Source organism: Daphnia magna, linkage group LG7 (assembly GCF_020631705.1).
Source record: "Daphnia magna isolate NIES linkage group LG7, ASM2063170v1.1, whole genome shotgun sequence".
In the NCBI taxonomy this organism is placed as follows: domain Eukaryota; kingdom Metazoa; phylum Arthropoda; class Branchiopoda; order Diplostraca; family Daphniidae; genus Daphnia; species Daphnia magna.
In genome coordinates this window covers 2061593-2076030 of record NC_059188.1, presented here as the reverse complement: position 1 = coordinate 2076030, position 14438 = coordinate 2061593, and the positions used below count along the sequence as shown (strand labels likewise).

The 14438-nt window shown below is 43.5% G+C and overlaps 1 protein-coding gene, 1 long non-coding RNA gene and 1 other non-coding gene across 9 annotated transcripts; all 3 read right to left on the bottom strand.

Annotated features, from left to right (window-relative positions):
• Nucleotides 1-4456: 4456 nt before the first annotated feature.
• Nucleotides 4457-7341, bottom strand: LOC116926728. 7 transcript variants are annotated; one of them, XR_004396237.2, is made up of 10 exons: nt 7217-7341; nt 6953-7083; nt 6731-6776; nt 6479-6557; nt 6157-6293; nt 6014-6093; nt 5755-5797; nt 5554-5620; nt 5333-5379; nt 4457-4692 (listed from the first exon to the last, which is right to left on the bottom strand). It is a non-coding gene; the product is annotated as an uncharacterized LOC116926728 (long non-coding RNA). The 7 variants fall into 7 exon arrangements; XR_006649272.1 differs by having other exon boundaries at nt 6014-6066; XR_006649270.1 differs by having other exon boundaries at nt 5860-6066; nt 6221-6293.
• LOC116928175 lies at nt 4758-4829 on the bottom strand. The gene has a single exon (XR_004396995.1). It is a non-coding gene; the product is annotated as a small nucleolar RNA SNORD18 (small nucleolar RNA).
• Nucleotides 7342-7878: 537 nt separating the features above from the next.
• Nucleotides 7879-14396, bottom strand: LOC116926715 (DNA-directed RNA polymerase II subunit RPB1-like). The gene is made up of 6 exons (XM_045176597.1): nt 14224-14396; nt 13698-14060; nt 12968-13637; nt 12175-12903; nt 9607-12110; nt 7879-9510 (listed from the first exon to the last, which is right to left on the bottom strand). Exons 2-6 carry the CDS (start codon nt 14040-14042, stop codon nt 8071-8073), a joined length of 5688 nt encoding a protein of 1895 aa, XP_045032532.1. The 5' UTR covers nt 14043-14060; nt 14224-14396; the 3' UTR covers nt 7879-8070.
• Nucleotides 14397-14438: the final 42 nt, after the last annotated feature.

Here is a 14438-nt window from a genome sequence, read left to right as displayed (position 1 = left end):
TCCATCATCACATCGAAACGAGATACTCCCAAAGCTTCAAGCCCAAACGTTAAACGACTTTTCATCCATTCCATACGATCATCTCAGGTAGATTTACACTTCAAACGGGTAGTTAAAAAAAAAAATGAACACATTTGTTTTGTTTTTGAAAGTCATACATTAACTGCATGTGGAGGGTCAAAAATGTGAGATATGCGGGATTTATTTGGGGGATGGCCGCGGATCTCTCCCGTTAACGAGAAGGTCGAAAGCTTTTCGGCAGTCGTTTATTCGGCCTGAGAGTTGTAGTTTCTCATCACGTGACATCGGGCGTCTGACGGAGACGAAGAATTCAGTCTCAGAACTTTGCATTTTTAGATGACGGAGTTGCCTTAAGTCGACGTTAGAACACTCGATCGTCACCGGCAGACCTTCGATAACTTCTTGTGCGGCAGCTCGACGTTTTGCGGGACTCCCTCCTGATATTTTCAAGTTGTAAAATTGGAGAGCATTTTGGTTTTGGACTAAGGTCATCATGACTCCGTGAGTCTCCTCCAGGCGCCTGACATTTTCACCTCCTCGTCCCACAATACGACCGTAGTTTCTGACATGAATGTCCAAGAGTACCAATTTATCCGCACTTTGCAATTGTAGAATTTCTCCAGAAACAATGGCGAAACTGGCAGCTGGTTTAGCTGTGGCAGCCTTCTCCTTCTCAGGAGCGACAGTTGGTGCAGCAGTTGGCACAGCCTTCGCTTGGGGTCGAGCTGGCGGATGAACCGATGTTTGGCCTTCGGACAGGTTGACTGTGTAACCTTCGATCGGCTTTTGTTTATATCTGTAATCAGCTGACTGGAAAACAACTGGTGGTTGTACATCAGCAGCAGGTTGTCGTGCAGGTCTGACATCAGCGGCAGGTTGTCGGGCAGGTCTGACATCAGCGGCAGGGTGTCGGGCAGGTCTGACATCAGCGTCAGGTTGACGTGGGGGCTTTTTGCCGGACAGCGGAGGAAATTGTGTTGGAGAAATAGCGTCCATCACAGTTTCGTAAATCGATACCAACTCCGCTGGAGTCTTGTCCTTTTCGGGTGCACGTTCCTCCTTTTTAGCTGCTGCTTCAGCCTGAAGTCTAGACGAAACCTCCCGAAATTCTGTAAGTCTCTCACTTTCATCGACTGATTGTTTCCCTTCATCGGCAGACGCTCCTTGGATTTCTTTGGCAGCGGCAAGGGTTGCAAGGTCATCGATGCCACATCCAACGTATTTTTTTCCAGCCTCAGGAAGTGATGGAAGATCATCAGTGTCGCACGAAACGTCTCGACTTTTAGGCTTCACAAGTTGAGGGAAATCGTCCGTGCAGCATCCAACATCTATTCCTTTGGCCTTCACGGGCTGAGGAAGGTCCTCCGTGTCGCATCCAACATCTCGGGTCTTCACTTCAGATTTACGCTGAACCTGTTTGGCCGATTTTCGCAATTGTTTCAATTCCGCGTCTTTCAAAGCCAAAAGGGCGTCTTTGCCTTCAGCGATCGTCTTCATTTGCGACTCAGCAGCGATCAAACGGTTCTGACATTGTTCCAACTCGGCAATGGTTTCCTTCGCATTCACGAGTTCTACCTTGACAGACTCCATTTCGCACTTGATGGTTTGAGTGTCTTTGATCAGTCGCTCCTTCGCGTCCTCGAGTTCTACCTTGACAGACTCCATTTCGCACTTGAAGGTTTTCGTTTCTTTGATCAGTCGCTCCTTCGCTTCCTCGAGTTCTACCTTGACAGACTCCATTTCGCACTTGAAGGTTTGCGTTTCTTTGATCAGTCGTTGCTTCGCGTCCTCCAGTTCTAACTTGACTGTTTCCATTTCGCACTTGATGGTTTGCGTGTCTTCGATCAGTCGTTCCTTTTCATCGTCGGGTTGTGAACTCTCGCTAGCCGCAGAAGCGATTTCTACCTTAACCTGTTCCAGGACGTGGTTTATAGTCCATTTTGCGTGCTCTGTGACAACGTCTATGGAAGAAAGATGTTCCTGAACGCTCTCGATTTTCGTAAAAGAAGCTTTGAGCTCGCCAGATGGCTTGTCACACACAGGATCGCGCTGCTGTCGACGACTAGTTTGTTCCATCTCCAATTCTAGAATACGTTGCATCTGTTGGGTGTTGGTCAGTTCCAAGTCAACGATTCGATTGTCGTATTCGTCTTGAAATTTCATGGTTTCAATCTCCTTGCGGATGATTTCATCTGACCTTTTCCTAGTTAGCTCCGCAATGTCCAGATGGTATTTTGATTCAAAGATGCCAAGATCCCACGCGAGTTTGTCGGCCTTTCGTCTCGATTCACCGCTAACGCGGTGCGCCGTTTGAAGTTGGTCTTTTAAATCAGAAATCTCTTTCCTCAGTTCTTCTTCGCGGGCCTTTTGAATCTGGGTTTCAAACGCGTCGTCCGTTTGTTGGGATGCGTCAACGTTCTGGGTTACCACCGGCGTTGGTTCCGTGTTCTCCTCGGACACGTCAACAGCCTCGGTGTCGGTAGATTCCGTTCTGGGTTCTGTTCTTGTAACGATGCGGAGAAGATCTAGGAGATACATCATCCAGTGGAGGAAAGCGAAGCACTTGGAAAAATATTCCATTTTTAAAGTTTGGGAAGTTTGAGATTTGATTGAGTTCGATGAAGAATATTCAAGATCAATTGGGGATTGATAATGAATATGGAAGATTCTGAAACTCTGTTGGATTAATTGGGAATATCGGTTTGGGCTTTATTTCTTGAAGCACATTGACGGCTAGTAGCGGCCCTTCAAATTCCTCGTTAACTTCAAGTTTGAAAAATATTTTCGAGTTAAATCCTTTTGTAATTGGTTTTAATTAAAGTTGATGTTTTAACAAACATTTTTCAAATGATTTGAAATTACTATAAGTTGAGGGAAATATTTTATTTTGAATTTAAGTTTTCACTGTGCATCCCACTCCTCCTACATCCGTGTGACGGATAATAAACGATGCGCGGACTCATTCATTTTGGCATTACTGCATGGAAAATTGAATGTTTCCTTAAATATGATGTAGAACATCTGTTTTTTTTTACACTCATTAACTTGATCATAGACCCAAAAGCCATGAACATTATTTTTTATGTCACATTATTCATATGGCACTTGACAACTAATTATAGATTTGTTGTTAAGGGGTCATTGGAAGTCATTGAAGTATGGACTAGAAATGAGCTAATTCTAATGCGTATATTAAAAAATAAATGCATAGATTTAAAGTGTGCCGTATGGACCTAAAACTTGCTTTATACCGCTGGCTGTTTGATTATGGCGAGCGAGGGGAAGTGGGCGTTGTCGTGCATCTCGAAACCAAAAGAAATAGTGATACGCAAATAGAATATACCACTCGTCTGGTGTGGCACCGATAAGCTTTCATGCATGCATTTAACTTGGGGCTTTGCAACCCGCCATTTTCCAAGATGGCGGTGGGTATACCCGGTTTGCTTATCAAATCCGCCCAGCCTACCCACTTTGGCAAATAGACTACCCGGATCGCTCATGGGTAACTTTTTTTGGCGACGAACCGGGGGTAAACCGGGTTTTCGAGAACCGGGGCCGAGCCCTAGTCTGCTCTCTGCTGCGGCTGCAGCGTCTTATGGAGAAACCATCTTCTTCACGTTAAAAATTAAGTTTTCATAACTATAATTTAGATTTCCCCCTTTTCTTCCTAGCAGTGGGTACCCTATTCATCTTTTCATTTCCCAATTTTTTTTACAATAGCTAAATAAAAATAAACCAGATAGAAATAGGGCTAGAAAAAAAAATTGGGAAATGAAAAAATGAATAGGGTACCCACTGCTAGGAAGAAAAGGGGGGAAATCTTAATTGTATTTATGAAAACTTATTTTTTAACATGAAGAAGTTGGTTTCTCCATAAGACGCTGCAGCCGGAGCAGACCAACTTGCTTATTAAATACGTCAAATATGTTCTTCACTTTTAGAAGCCTACTTCCCCTTTCATACAGTCATACTTTATGGTACTAATCTAAATAAATCTTATCCATTTGCGAACATATACATTTTCTGAATGTTCAATATCAGGAAATGACATAACGCCTCAAATGGCCTTCCACTCGTTTTGGGGCGAAATCCGAACGTTCTAAAAGAATTGGATTAACAATTGGGCGGAACAGGATAGTTTTACAAGGGAGAACGACAACAACCCATCTAGCAGCACATTGACAATGTTTAATTTGTTCGACGAAAAAACAAATTCCTCTATAATTTTCAATAATTGTGCATGCATATTTAGGGAAAAGCTAACAAATCATCACGTGAATACAATTTCAAAAATTTTCCCATGTGGTTACACCATCAGCAGTAGACATAATTAACAACAAATAAAATTCTTAAAATGGACCAATTTTTACGTGCCTCTTGGGGCAGATGGGTCTAATATAGAATACCAAAACATTCAAAGTATACAAATTCAATATATATATAAAAATTCAATATGTATTCCATAAGCACACATATAAAATCTGCAACTACTACAATTAAAATTGTCTTTAAAATGAAATCGACAGTTGCAGAAAAATCTTACATGGTTGACCAAAACCATTTCTATAAATTTCATTCTTTACATGTATATTTTGAGGCTTTGAGTACAGAAAATAACACCAAAAAACCCGCACGATGTACTGACCAAAGTCAGCCGACGAAATGTACAATCTATAAAAAAAAAATATTTGTAGTTGGTACTCATCTCCTAAAAATTTCCTATTATTTAAACCATCTACATCAGAGCTTACTGTAAAGTAAAATCACTTGATCATAAACACGGACCAATAAGCAACTCATCATTACAACACAAATCCAAGCAGAAGACCCAGGACACACTTGCCGACAAGATTCATGACGACCACGTATCAATTGAAGAACGCACGAACACCAAGCACAACATCTCCCCATACCAATTAAATAACTATATTATGCATGAAAACATTTAAAGATTTTACAATAATCAATCAAACTATTTAAATAATATCAATCGCAAGATATATATTCTCAAATAGAGATAACAAAAAACCCCAATATCATTACACCAAACCTTTCACTTTACAGGAAAAGCTATCTAGGCACGATTGAACCATATACAACGATTTTAGAAGATGCAAAAAAAAATAAATACCAGTAACACTACCAAGAGCAAGTAAAACGTCCCATCGAGGTTTAAGGCACAACCTTTGAACCAGACAAAACCCCAGCTACTATTAGGCTACACAATTTCCTCGTTAGTAATACCCCCGTAACACATCTAATTGCGTTAAAAAGCGGAGCAGCAATAGGTAAACGGTTAAAATTTAATTACCTAAACGAAAAAGTGTCACAGCCAAATTCGCCGAAAATAAGCAAAACCTTGAAAAAAATTAATAAATTTAAGTAATAAATTATCAAGTACAATCGACAAGCTACCTACAAAAACAATTAACGTCATATTTAAAAACCAATCAGCATTGTCCTTCAGACTGGGGCGGAGTCAGAAATAATCATTCGTAACCAGCAAAGTGAAAAAAAAAAAAAAAAGATTACCAATGCACTGCATGAACAGCCAATTCCTGCCACAACCAGGCCATCAAGTGGGCGACGTATCCAACACCTACGTAAAACCGTAATACGTTAAACCAGATATATTGTCCACAACCATTCGACCAGTAAAACCACAAAACCTAATAACATCACGAGAATTGGCACTATCAAGTAAAACTAAAAACAGTAAGAACAGATGAATACCTCAATTACGGAATCCAACAGAACACCAGTGACCGATACCATCCTGTTAGCAAATGCACATAAAATAAGCAAAACTGGAACTTCGACTGTCAATATGTCGCCTACGTTAAACACACAACCAAGACAAGATGACCTCGATTGCTTCGTACGTTGCTATCTAATTTCCCCCTTTCGGAATTCAGGCACATCTCTTCCCATTGTATAGGAAGGACGCGTGGCGATCGGGGTGCAGGCGAACAGAACCGAAACATGTAATTACCTGCGCGAAACGGTGTCGGAAGTCCTACAAAGCAAATTTCCCCTGGACAGACCCTGAAGGAAAAGTGGGCAATGTAGCGACTATAAAGCAAACCAAACGACATGATATAGAACAGAGCTCAGTATCCTGATTAACATCACAACCTTGCGGTTGTTCAGGCATATGCTTAAAACATCACAGCTCAAAACTCCAGTCAGCATAAATCACCTGATCGAAGCTTCAAACGCAAGCGAACCGATTGAAATGGATGAACGACTATCACCCCCTCATGAAAAGAAACCTACCAAATGAATAAGTAAAATTAGAAAGAACAAAATAAGACCACATAATGGTATCAGAGAAGGTATATCAGTGAGGGCAAGGGATGTCATGGTTTTGTTGCAGAGCCGTCGCGTATAACGGGTACATCATACAAAGCTATCATCATACAAACAAAAGTAATATGAAATCATGGTGTGCACTTACCACAATGTGATCTCTCCACGCGATAGTAACTGAAGGATGCAAGGAAACCTTTCGATCCCATAAGAACGAACTCCAGAAACTGGGGAAAAGAAAAAATTGTCTAAACCGAATAACAGAAAACTCCACTGTTCTAGCTGGAATCAAACTCAGAAATTTAAAGTTACCATTGTTAAATTATCACCAAGGTTTTGTAAGCCAGGGATAACAAATCATCACACAAAAACCATCTAATAGTCAACATTTAATACACACCTATTGTTATCTGGTCAGCTCTTACTTTGTTCCAAGTACAAGTTCCCTGCAACAAAAGAAAATTCCTTACTATGAAAACATCATGGAACATATCAATAACTAATGGATGGCTTCAGAGAATGTAGGTAAGGGTTAATTGAGTGTTACATCATTACACTCAGAGTGGATAATTTTTCCATCACATTTGAATTTACACAAAAAGAAAGTAAATGGCTAACATACATTTGCTAGTCAACGAAGATACAAAGTGAAGAACAAGGTATTCCTAGATTGCAATTCACATCTGGAAAACAACCCACACTACCCATTTTCAACTCCATAGTCGTTAGAACTGACAGTCTGCACATCAAGAACTGAAGAAAAAGAGAATGTCAATCAAGCAGAAAAGCTTTAAATGAGATATTACACACATATTTGCAAGCAAACACCAACTGAAAAATAAATAAATGAAATGTACCAAAGCAGCTTTCAGAAATAATATTTCACCTCAGAGAACACACGATGTACAGCCGCTGAATCCAGATAGCCAAGTGATCCAAGCATGGTTTTTCAGCACATTTAGTCAAGTCGGTTCCCCTACCACGTTTTTTGCCTCGCCGGAAAGCGAGACGGTGCACGTTTTATAACTTAAAAAAAAAAAAAAAACCCTTTTACGCTTTAAGCGGAGTCATAGATTTCGCTAATCGATTTATTTATCGATTATTGCTGACACTATATGACATTTTTAGTAGACCAATCAGCCTTCTTATTTATTTGAGTAGAGTTCTTAAAGCCGCCATTTTATAAGACGCCGTGTCTTCCTAGTTGACCCCGACCCCTGGACCCACCCCACTGGGAAAAGAGAGATGCAATCAAACCCGATCAGCGGTCGGGCGGGTCGCGGAACCTGACTACAGCTGATGGGGGCCGAACCCTAGGTGCTAGGTGTAATATATTTTATCACACACTTTGTTATTTATATATTCTGTAATGTATCAATATATAGAATTTTATACTTTACGTACATAATAATGCGCCCAACCATATGATTATCAATGCACTCACTTGATACTTTACCCTTCATTTCAAATTCAAACCTAATGTTTAGCTAGAAATTCTTCTACAACACAAATTAGTAAATTACAACCTAAAACATTATTAACTATCAATTATTTTCACATTTGTGTATTATACTTCAAGTCCAATTACAATGGAAACAAGCAATCCTGGCTGAAAGGTAACAACGAAGCTCAACGACTGAACAAATTTCTAATGAGGAATCATATGAAAAAATAAAAAAAGTCACCATGAACCTGAATGGATTTATGTTGTATGTCAGTGTTGAGCTGCCGTAGGCTACGCTATCGCCTAGAACGTTTACGACGATCTTCTTTCTCCCTTTCAGAGTCAGATTCGTAAGTGGGACTCGTGGGTGAGTAGGAAGGCGAAGTAGGTGAATAGCCCGTGGGTGCTGGAGAATAGGTTGGGGAGGTTGGTGAATATTTGGGGGAAGCGGGTGAATATGATGGCGAAGTGGGCGAGTAATTTGGACTGCTCGGCGAGTACGCTGGACTTGCTGGACTGTAACTCGGTGATGTCGGGGAGTACTTGGGCGAGGCCGGCGAATAGCGCGGAGAAGTCGGCGAGTACTTTGGACTGCTCGGAGAGTAAGCAGGCGAAGTCGGCGAATACGTCGGAGACGTCGGTGAGTACTTGGGCGACGCCGGGGTGTATTGTGGAGATCCCGGAGAGTAAGATGGCGATGTCGGTGAATATTTCGGGCTGCTGGGTGAATAAGCCGGACTACGCGGTGAGTACTGCGGAGAGCTGGGCGAGTAACTCGGACTTGTCGGGCTGTAGCTAGGAGATGCCGGCGTGTAGCTGGGGGAGCTGGGTGAATAACTCGGGCTCGTTGGCGAATAGCTCGGACTTGTTGGAGAATAGCTCGGGCTAGTCGGCGAGTAGCTCGGCGAGCTCGGACTATAAGACGGACTCGAAGGAGAATAAGTCGGGGACGTTGGGCTGTAGCTCGGCGACGTAGGGGAATAACTAGGACTTGTCGGCGAATAACTTGGACTAGTCGGTGAATACGTCGGTGACGTCGGACTGTAGCTGGGGGATGTCGGCGAATAACTCGGACTGGTAGGTGAATAACTTGGTGATGTGGGCGAATAACCAGGACTGGTCGGACTGTAGTTAGGGCTCGTTGGACTGTACGACGGACTGGTGGGAGAATACGACGGACTCGATGGCGTCATCGATGGGCTCGTCGGTGCGTATGCAGGCGAAGAAGGCGAATAGGAAGGTGACATTCCCGGACTAGGAATGTAAGGACTCATACCAGGACCTGGGGAACCCGGACTTCCTGGTTGTGGAGACCACGCCGGAGAATAGCCAGGTGAAAGACCGCTAGCATCGCTTGCCACAGACGGAGAGAATGCTGGTCCTCCAGGAGTCATGCCACTACCCAAACCAGGGGACCAGACGGACCCGTATGCCGGAGTGGCAACCTGATTCCACGGCGTCATTTGAGGGCTCATACCAGCCATAGGAGTAGCAGCGCTACCAAAGAACATGCCCGTACCCATTCCAGCACCAATACTCAAAGGAATTTCAATTCCTTGTTTGCACTTTTCAGCATCAAGCAGCAAATCAAAGCATCCTGTGCCCATCCTAGGTAGCTGACCCAAAATGATGTTTTCGGACACACCACGTAGCGGATCAACTTCGGCATGACCGGCAGCTTCCAGTAAAACGTCCACAGTTTCTTCAAAAGAACATCTCATCAACGCACCAGTATCCTAGAATAAATGAAAACGTACACAAAAACAATTAGGACTTGGTAGGAAAAGAAAAAAGATGCATGAATAAACTACGCGCTATGAAATGTGCATTACTTGTCTGTTGATGCCGTGACGTGTGATGGCCATCAGATGACCCTTGGCGGTCATGACGTCGCAAAGAAGTGCGAGATGGCGATAGTTGACGTACAAGCCATAAAACTGAAGTACCGTGTTCATTTCTTTTTCGACTGATTTACGCACGGCTTCGATACCGAGAACAGCGAAAATTTCGCAAATATCGTTTGAATACGTACGAACAGGATCGACGTCACGCTCACTCAACACTCTCATCAACTGGGTACCGTCCGTTTCCAGGAGCCATTCAGCGATGGCTTTAAACTCTCCAGCTTCGGTGACGACAATTCGTTTCTTCTGATCCGTTTGTGGCAAATGCATGTACACTTTGCCAATGGATTCAATGCCTTGCAACGTCATGTCTGACAGCATGTTGGCTTCAATACAGCGCAAGAACATGTCGTCCTCCATTTTGTCTACTTGTTCTTCCTCCTCACTGAATTTGCTGTCATCGCTATTCATGATGCGAATTCGCAGTACCAATTTTTCAGCATTGTCGTCGTTGAAGATACAATTCAAGTCGTCACCAAATCCAGCATTCACCTTTTCAGCAATCTGTTCCATGGTCAATCTCTTGTCCGTCATACGCTTGCGATCAAGCTCAATACGCAACAACCAGGGAGAGATTCGGGTAGGATCAAAGTCTGGCATTTCGTAGTACACATTGACGAATTCTTGATCTTCAGAAATGACCGTGTTCTGCGGATCCGGATCGTAGTAGATGGCTGTGTTGGCCGTCACTTTTCGCAATGTAGTGTGCTCAAGCCGACAGAGAACGTTCTTAGCTTTTTCGGCATCTCGCGCTGCTGCGCCAGTCAAGAAGACGGTAAGAGAAGGCGCTTTAGGATTTTTACTGATGTTAATAATTTCCTTAAGACGAGGCACACCAAGTGTCACGTTCTTGGATGAGACACCAGCAAAATGGAAAGTGTTGAGCGTCATCTGCGTGGCAGGCTCTCCGAGGGACTGGGCTGCGAGTGCACCAACCATTTCACCTGGTTGGGCTTGTGCTTGCTGGAAGCGAGTCTCAATCTCACCGATAAGCCACTCAAAAGCTTCGGACGAGAGGCGGTATTCTTCGGCTAGACGTTTAGAACATAGCGTGGAACGAATTAGGCACTGGAACAGGAGAGTGGCGTTTTGATTGGCTTGGACACTCAACTTGTCCTCACCAACTACAACAACGCATCTGGAAAGCAGGTCTCTGACCCCTTGAATAACACGTAGCGGGCTTAGGTCTGTCGGCGCACGTTTGTTGATGTGGAAGATCTTCTGGACGTTCCAAATCATACGTTGCAAATTACATGGCAATACCACCTTATTCTCGCCAGTAGGGAAAATTTGGCGCAACGCCTCTCGATCCTTGTCTAACTGTTCCCATTCATGTTCGATTTCTGTGATGACTTCAGCACTGCTACTCAGCTCGCGTGTAATGTCTTCGTTGAAGATGCGACGAAGATAGCGCTCATTGCTTGGATCAAATTTGAATTTCTTTTCAAATGCCTTGTTTGAAAGTTTCACAGTTGGCATGGTCTGAAATTCAACGGATTCAGCAGAAAGACCGTCTTCTCCGTAACGAAGCTGAATCAACTGGCCGACCGAGTTACGGACCGTGCCGTCGTAATGTACCATAACAGACTCCATGGCTTTGATGAGACGTCGTTGAATGTAACCAGTTTCGGCTGTTTTGACGGCAGTATCAATAAGACCTTCACGACCACCCATAGCGTGAAAGTAGAATTCAGATGGTGTCAAACCGGCGAGGTAAGAGTTTTCGACGAAACCTCTCGACTCGGGACCGTAATCATCTTTGATGAAATGGGGCAATGTCCTTTTGCGAAAGCCGAATGGAATTCGTTTACCTTCGACGTTTTGCTGACCCACACAGGCAATGACCTGGGAAATGTTGATGTTAGAACCTTTGGAACCAGCAACCACCATGGACTTGAGGTTATTGTACTCTGTCAGCGACTTTTTGGCTGAACCACCAGTTTTGTCACGAGCATCGTTGAGGATACGGTTCACTTGATTTTCGAACGTTTGGCGAAGAGTGTTACCCGGTGTGGGCTCTAGCTCGTCGTTATGTGACTTTTGGATAACCTCTATGACGTCTTCTTTAGCCTTTTTAATGGTGGCCTGAATATCCAAGTATGTTTGAGGATCGGCGATGGTATCACCAATGCCGATACTGTGACCCTCGTACAACAGCCAGTTGTTGATGACCGTCTGAATGTTGCCATAGAATCGTCCACAAACTTCGTGTCCTAATTCCATGAAAATAATGTGGAGCAGAGAAGCAGCCGAGGCACCGAGCGTCTTTTTACATAAAATGCCCATAACCAACTCCCCGTTTTCTACCATGACTTTTGTGTCACCAGGGGAAATCCATTTGTATGGACCTTCGTCTTCATCGTCAGGATGGGTCGAATGTGTTCGAATCATGTTGACATTACCCGGAATAATCAAGGTGAACAGCTGTTTACCTGCAATCACCATGAGCTCAAGGTTAATTGGATTACTATTATAATTTTTTGGTAGTTGAATCACCTGTCCACATAGGCCTAGGTTTAAGAATGGCGGGCTGTGGCATCTTGCCATCCCAGGTGGGAAGAAACATGAGCAAATTCATCATTTGCTCTTTCTCGAGGAATACGTCACGCTTCGTCATTTTGCGAACTGCGCAAAGAGTGTCTTGCACGATACCCATTACAGGCTTATTGGCCTGTGGGGTGATAATTTGGCGTGGTGTAACGTGGATGTTTTCCACTTCCGCGCGAGTCTCCATACTTTGGGGAACATGCAAATTCATTTCGTCACCGTCAAAATCAGCATTGTAGGGAGATGTACAACTAAGATTCATCCTAAACGTCGACCAGGGAAGCACTTTTACACGATGCCCCATCATAGACATTTTGTGCAACGTAGGTTGGCGATTGAAGACAACCAAATCGCCATCGCGAATATGTCTTTCAACTTTATAGCCGCATTGAAGATGGAGATCAGAGGACTTGGGATGAAACCTCAGATCAATACGGTCGCCGTTTTCTCGGATGATATACTTGGCACCTGGATACTGCGAGTTACCTCGCTGCACCAACTCCTGCATCTTTTCAATATTGAACGGCGTCACGATTTCAGGAAAGGTCATGTTTTGCGCGATACTTCGTGGAACGCCCACTTGATCGATACGAAGATTGGGATCTGGCGTAATGACCGTACGTGCCGAAAAGTCAACACGTTTACCCATTAAATTACCTCGAATACGACCTTCTTTGCCTATAAATACCAATAGAGAGAAATAAGATTTTTGATTTGAATAAGAGTGTAGAATTCGTTTTACCCTTCAAACGAGCTTTGACAGATTTGATTGGACGTCCTGATTTCTGCTGCGCACGAGGCAGGCCGGGAGAATCGTTATCTACCATGGTGGCTACGTGGAACTGGAGCATTTTAATATTTTCGGCGATGATGTGAGCTGCAGCGCCAGATTGTTCATTACGTTGCAGTTCATTATTAGCTTTGACAATGTCAGCCAATTTGTGTGTAAGATCGTCTTGATTACGGGCTGAGCCGTGCATTACAACAGCCGGGCGAACGGCAAGGGGAGGTACGGGCAAGCACGTGACGATCATCCAATCTGGACGAGCATATTTGGGATCCATTCCGAGGATGGCGCATTCTTCGTCCGAAATGTGTTTGAAAATCTCCCAGACACGTTCAGCCGTCAAAACTATTTTCTTTTCTTGCGAGTCTTCATTCACGTGCTTCCATTCGCCCGTCATTTCCAAACCTTGACGGCGAATTGTTGGCTGGTAGCGACCACAGCCGCCATGGCTGACTTTTTTTGATGCCTCCTTTGATATGTCCTCATCTTTCCCAATATCAATCTCATCACCACCTTCACAGATGTTTTTTCCTTTACAAAGATCATATACATGGGCCATACGCTTTCTTGGTTGGCCTTTGGATTTCACCAAAACTTCTTTAATTTTGGGGTTGTTTGGGCTTACCTATGTTGCCAAGAGAGCATTTTACAGTAAATACACATTACACGTTTGCTGAAAAATTACCAGAAGTTTTGAGCAGTAAAAGCACACACAACGAAGAATTTTCATTGTCTTTTGAATAAATCCAATGTGGTAGACAGGTTTGGCTAAATCAATATGGCCAAAATGTCCTGGGCATTCATTCATGTTGCCAGCACATGTCTGGCACCTGGCTGAGCGATCAATGACTCCTTGTCTAGGATCCATGAGGCCACCCAGTTTTGGTTTTCCTCCTTCATAAATTTCAGGATATTTGATGCCACCTTCTGTGACAGACATCCGACGTATTTCGTCAGGGCTCAGAATGCCAAACTGGACCCGTTTTACCAGCCTGATTGGGGCTTTGGAATCTGAACCTAAAGTACCCATGTCAGCAGCAATCCCACCCTAGGGTTTGACCAAATGATCAACAGGACAAACAAAAAAAAAATTAGAGTTGCATAATCTAGGTTAAGGTTCCTACTCAAGGTAGCACTTTCAAGAGTGCTTCCTTTCTATTATTCAGTCCAATTACAAGGAAAATATTATTAACACGATTTAAATGTATTACCCGGGCACCGGGGGAGCGCAGAAGATATCAACAAAAACAATACACTAATAAACGAGTCGAATCAACAGATAATTCCTCTCAACAGCTACGATGCTTGCAAGCAAGCTACGTGTAGCCTTACTCCTCACGATCAATGGCGGTCTGCTGCCGACTGGAAACTGACTGTTGGCTCCTCATTTAACGAACAAAACTTTCCCTCCCCCTTGTGCCCCAAA

Excerpts from the sequence above, each read along its gene's own strand:
- LOC116926715 (XM_045176597.1), bottom strand. The coding sequence starts at position 14,042 with ATGGGTACTTTAGGTTCAGATTCCAAAGCCCCAATCAGGCTGGTAAAA. Across the intron at positions 13,638-13,697 it reads TTTACTGCTCAAAACTTCTG|GTAAGCCCAAACAACCCCAA; the intron begins GTAATTTTTCAG and ends TTGGCAACATAG. Across the intron at positions 12,111-12,174 it reads ACCTAGGCCTATGTGGACAG|GTAAACAGCTGTTCACCTTG; the intron begins GTGATTCAACTA and ends TGGTGATTGCAG.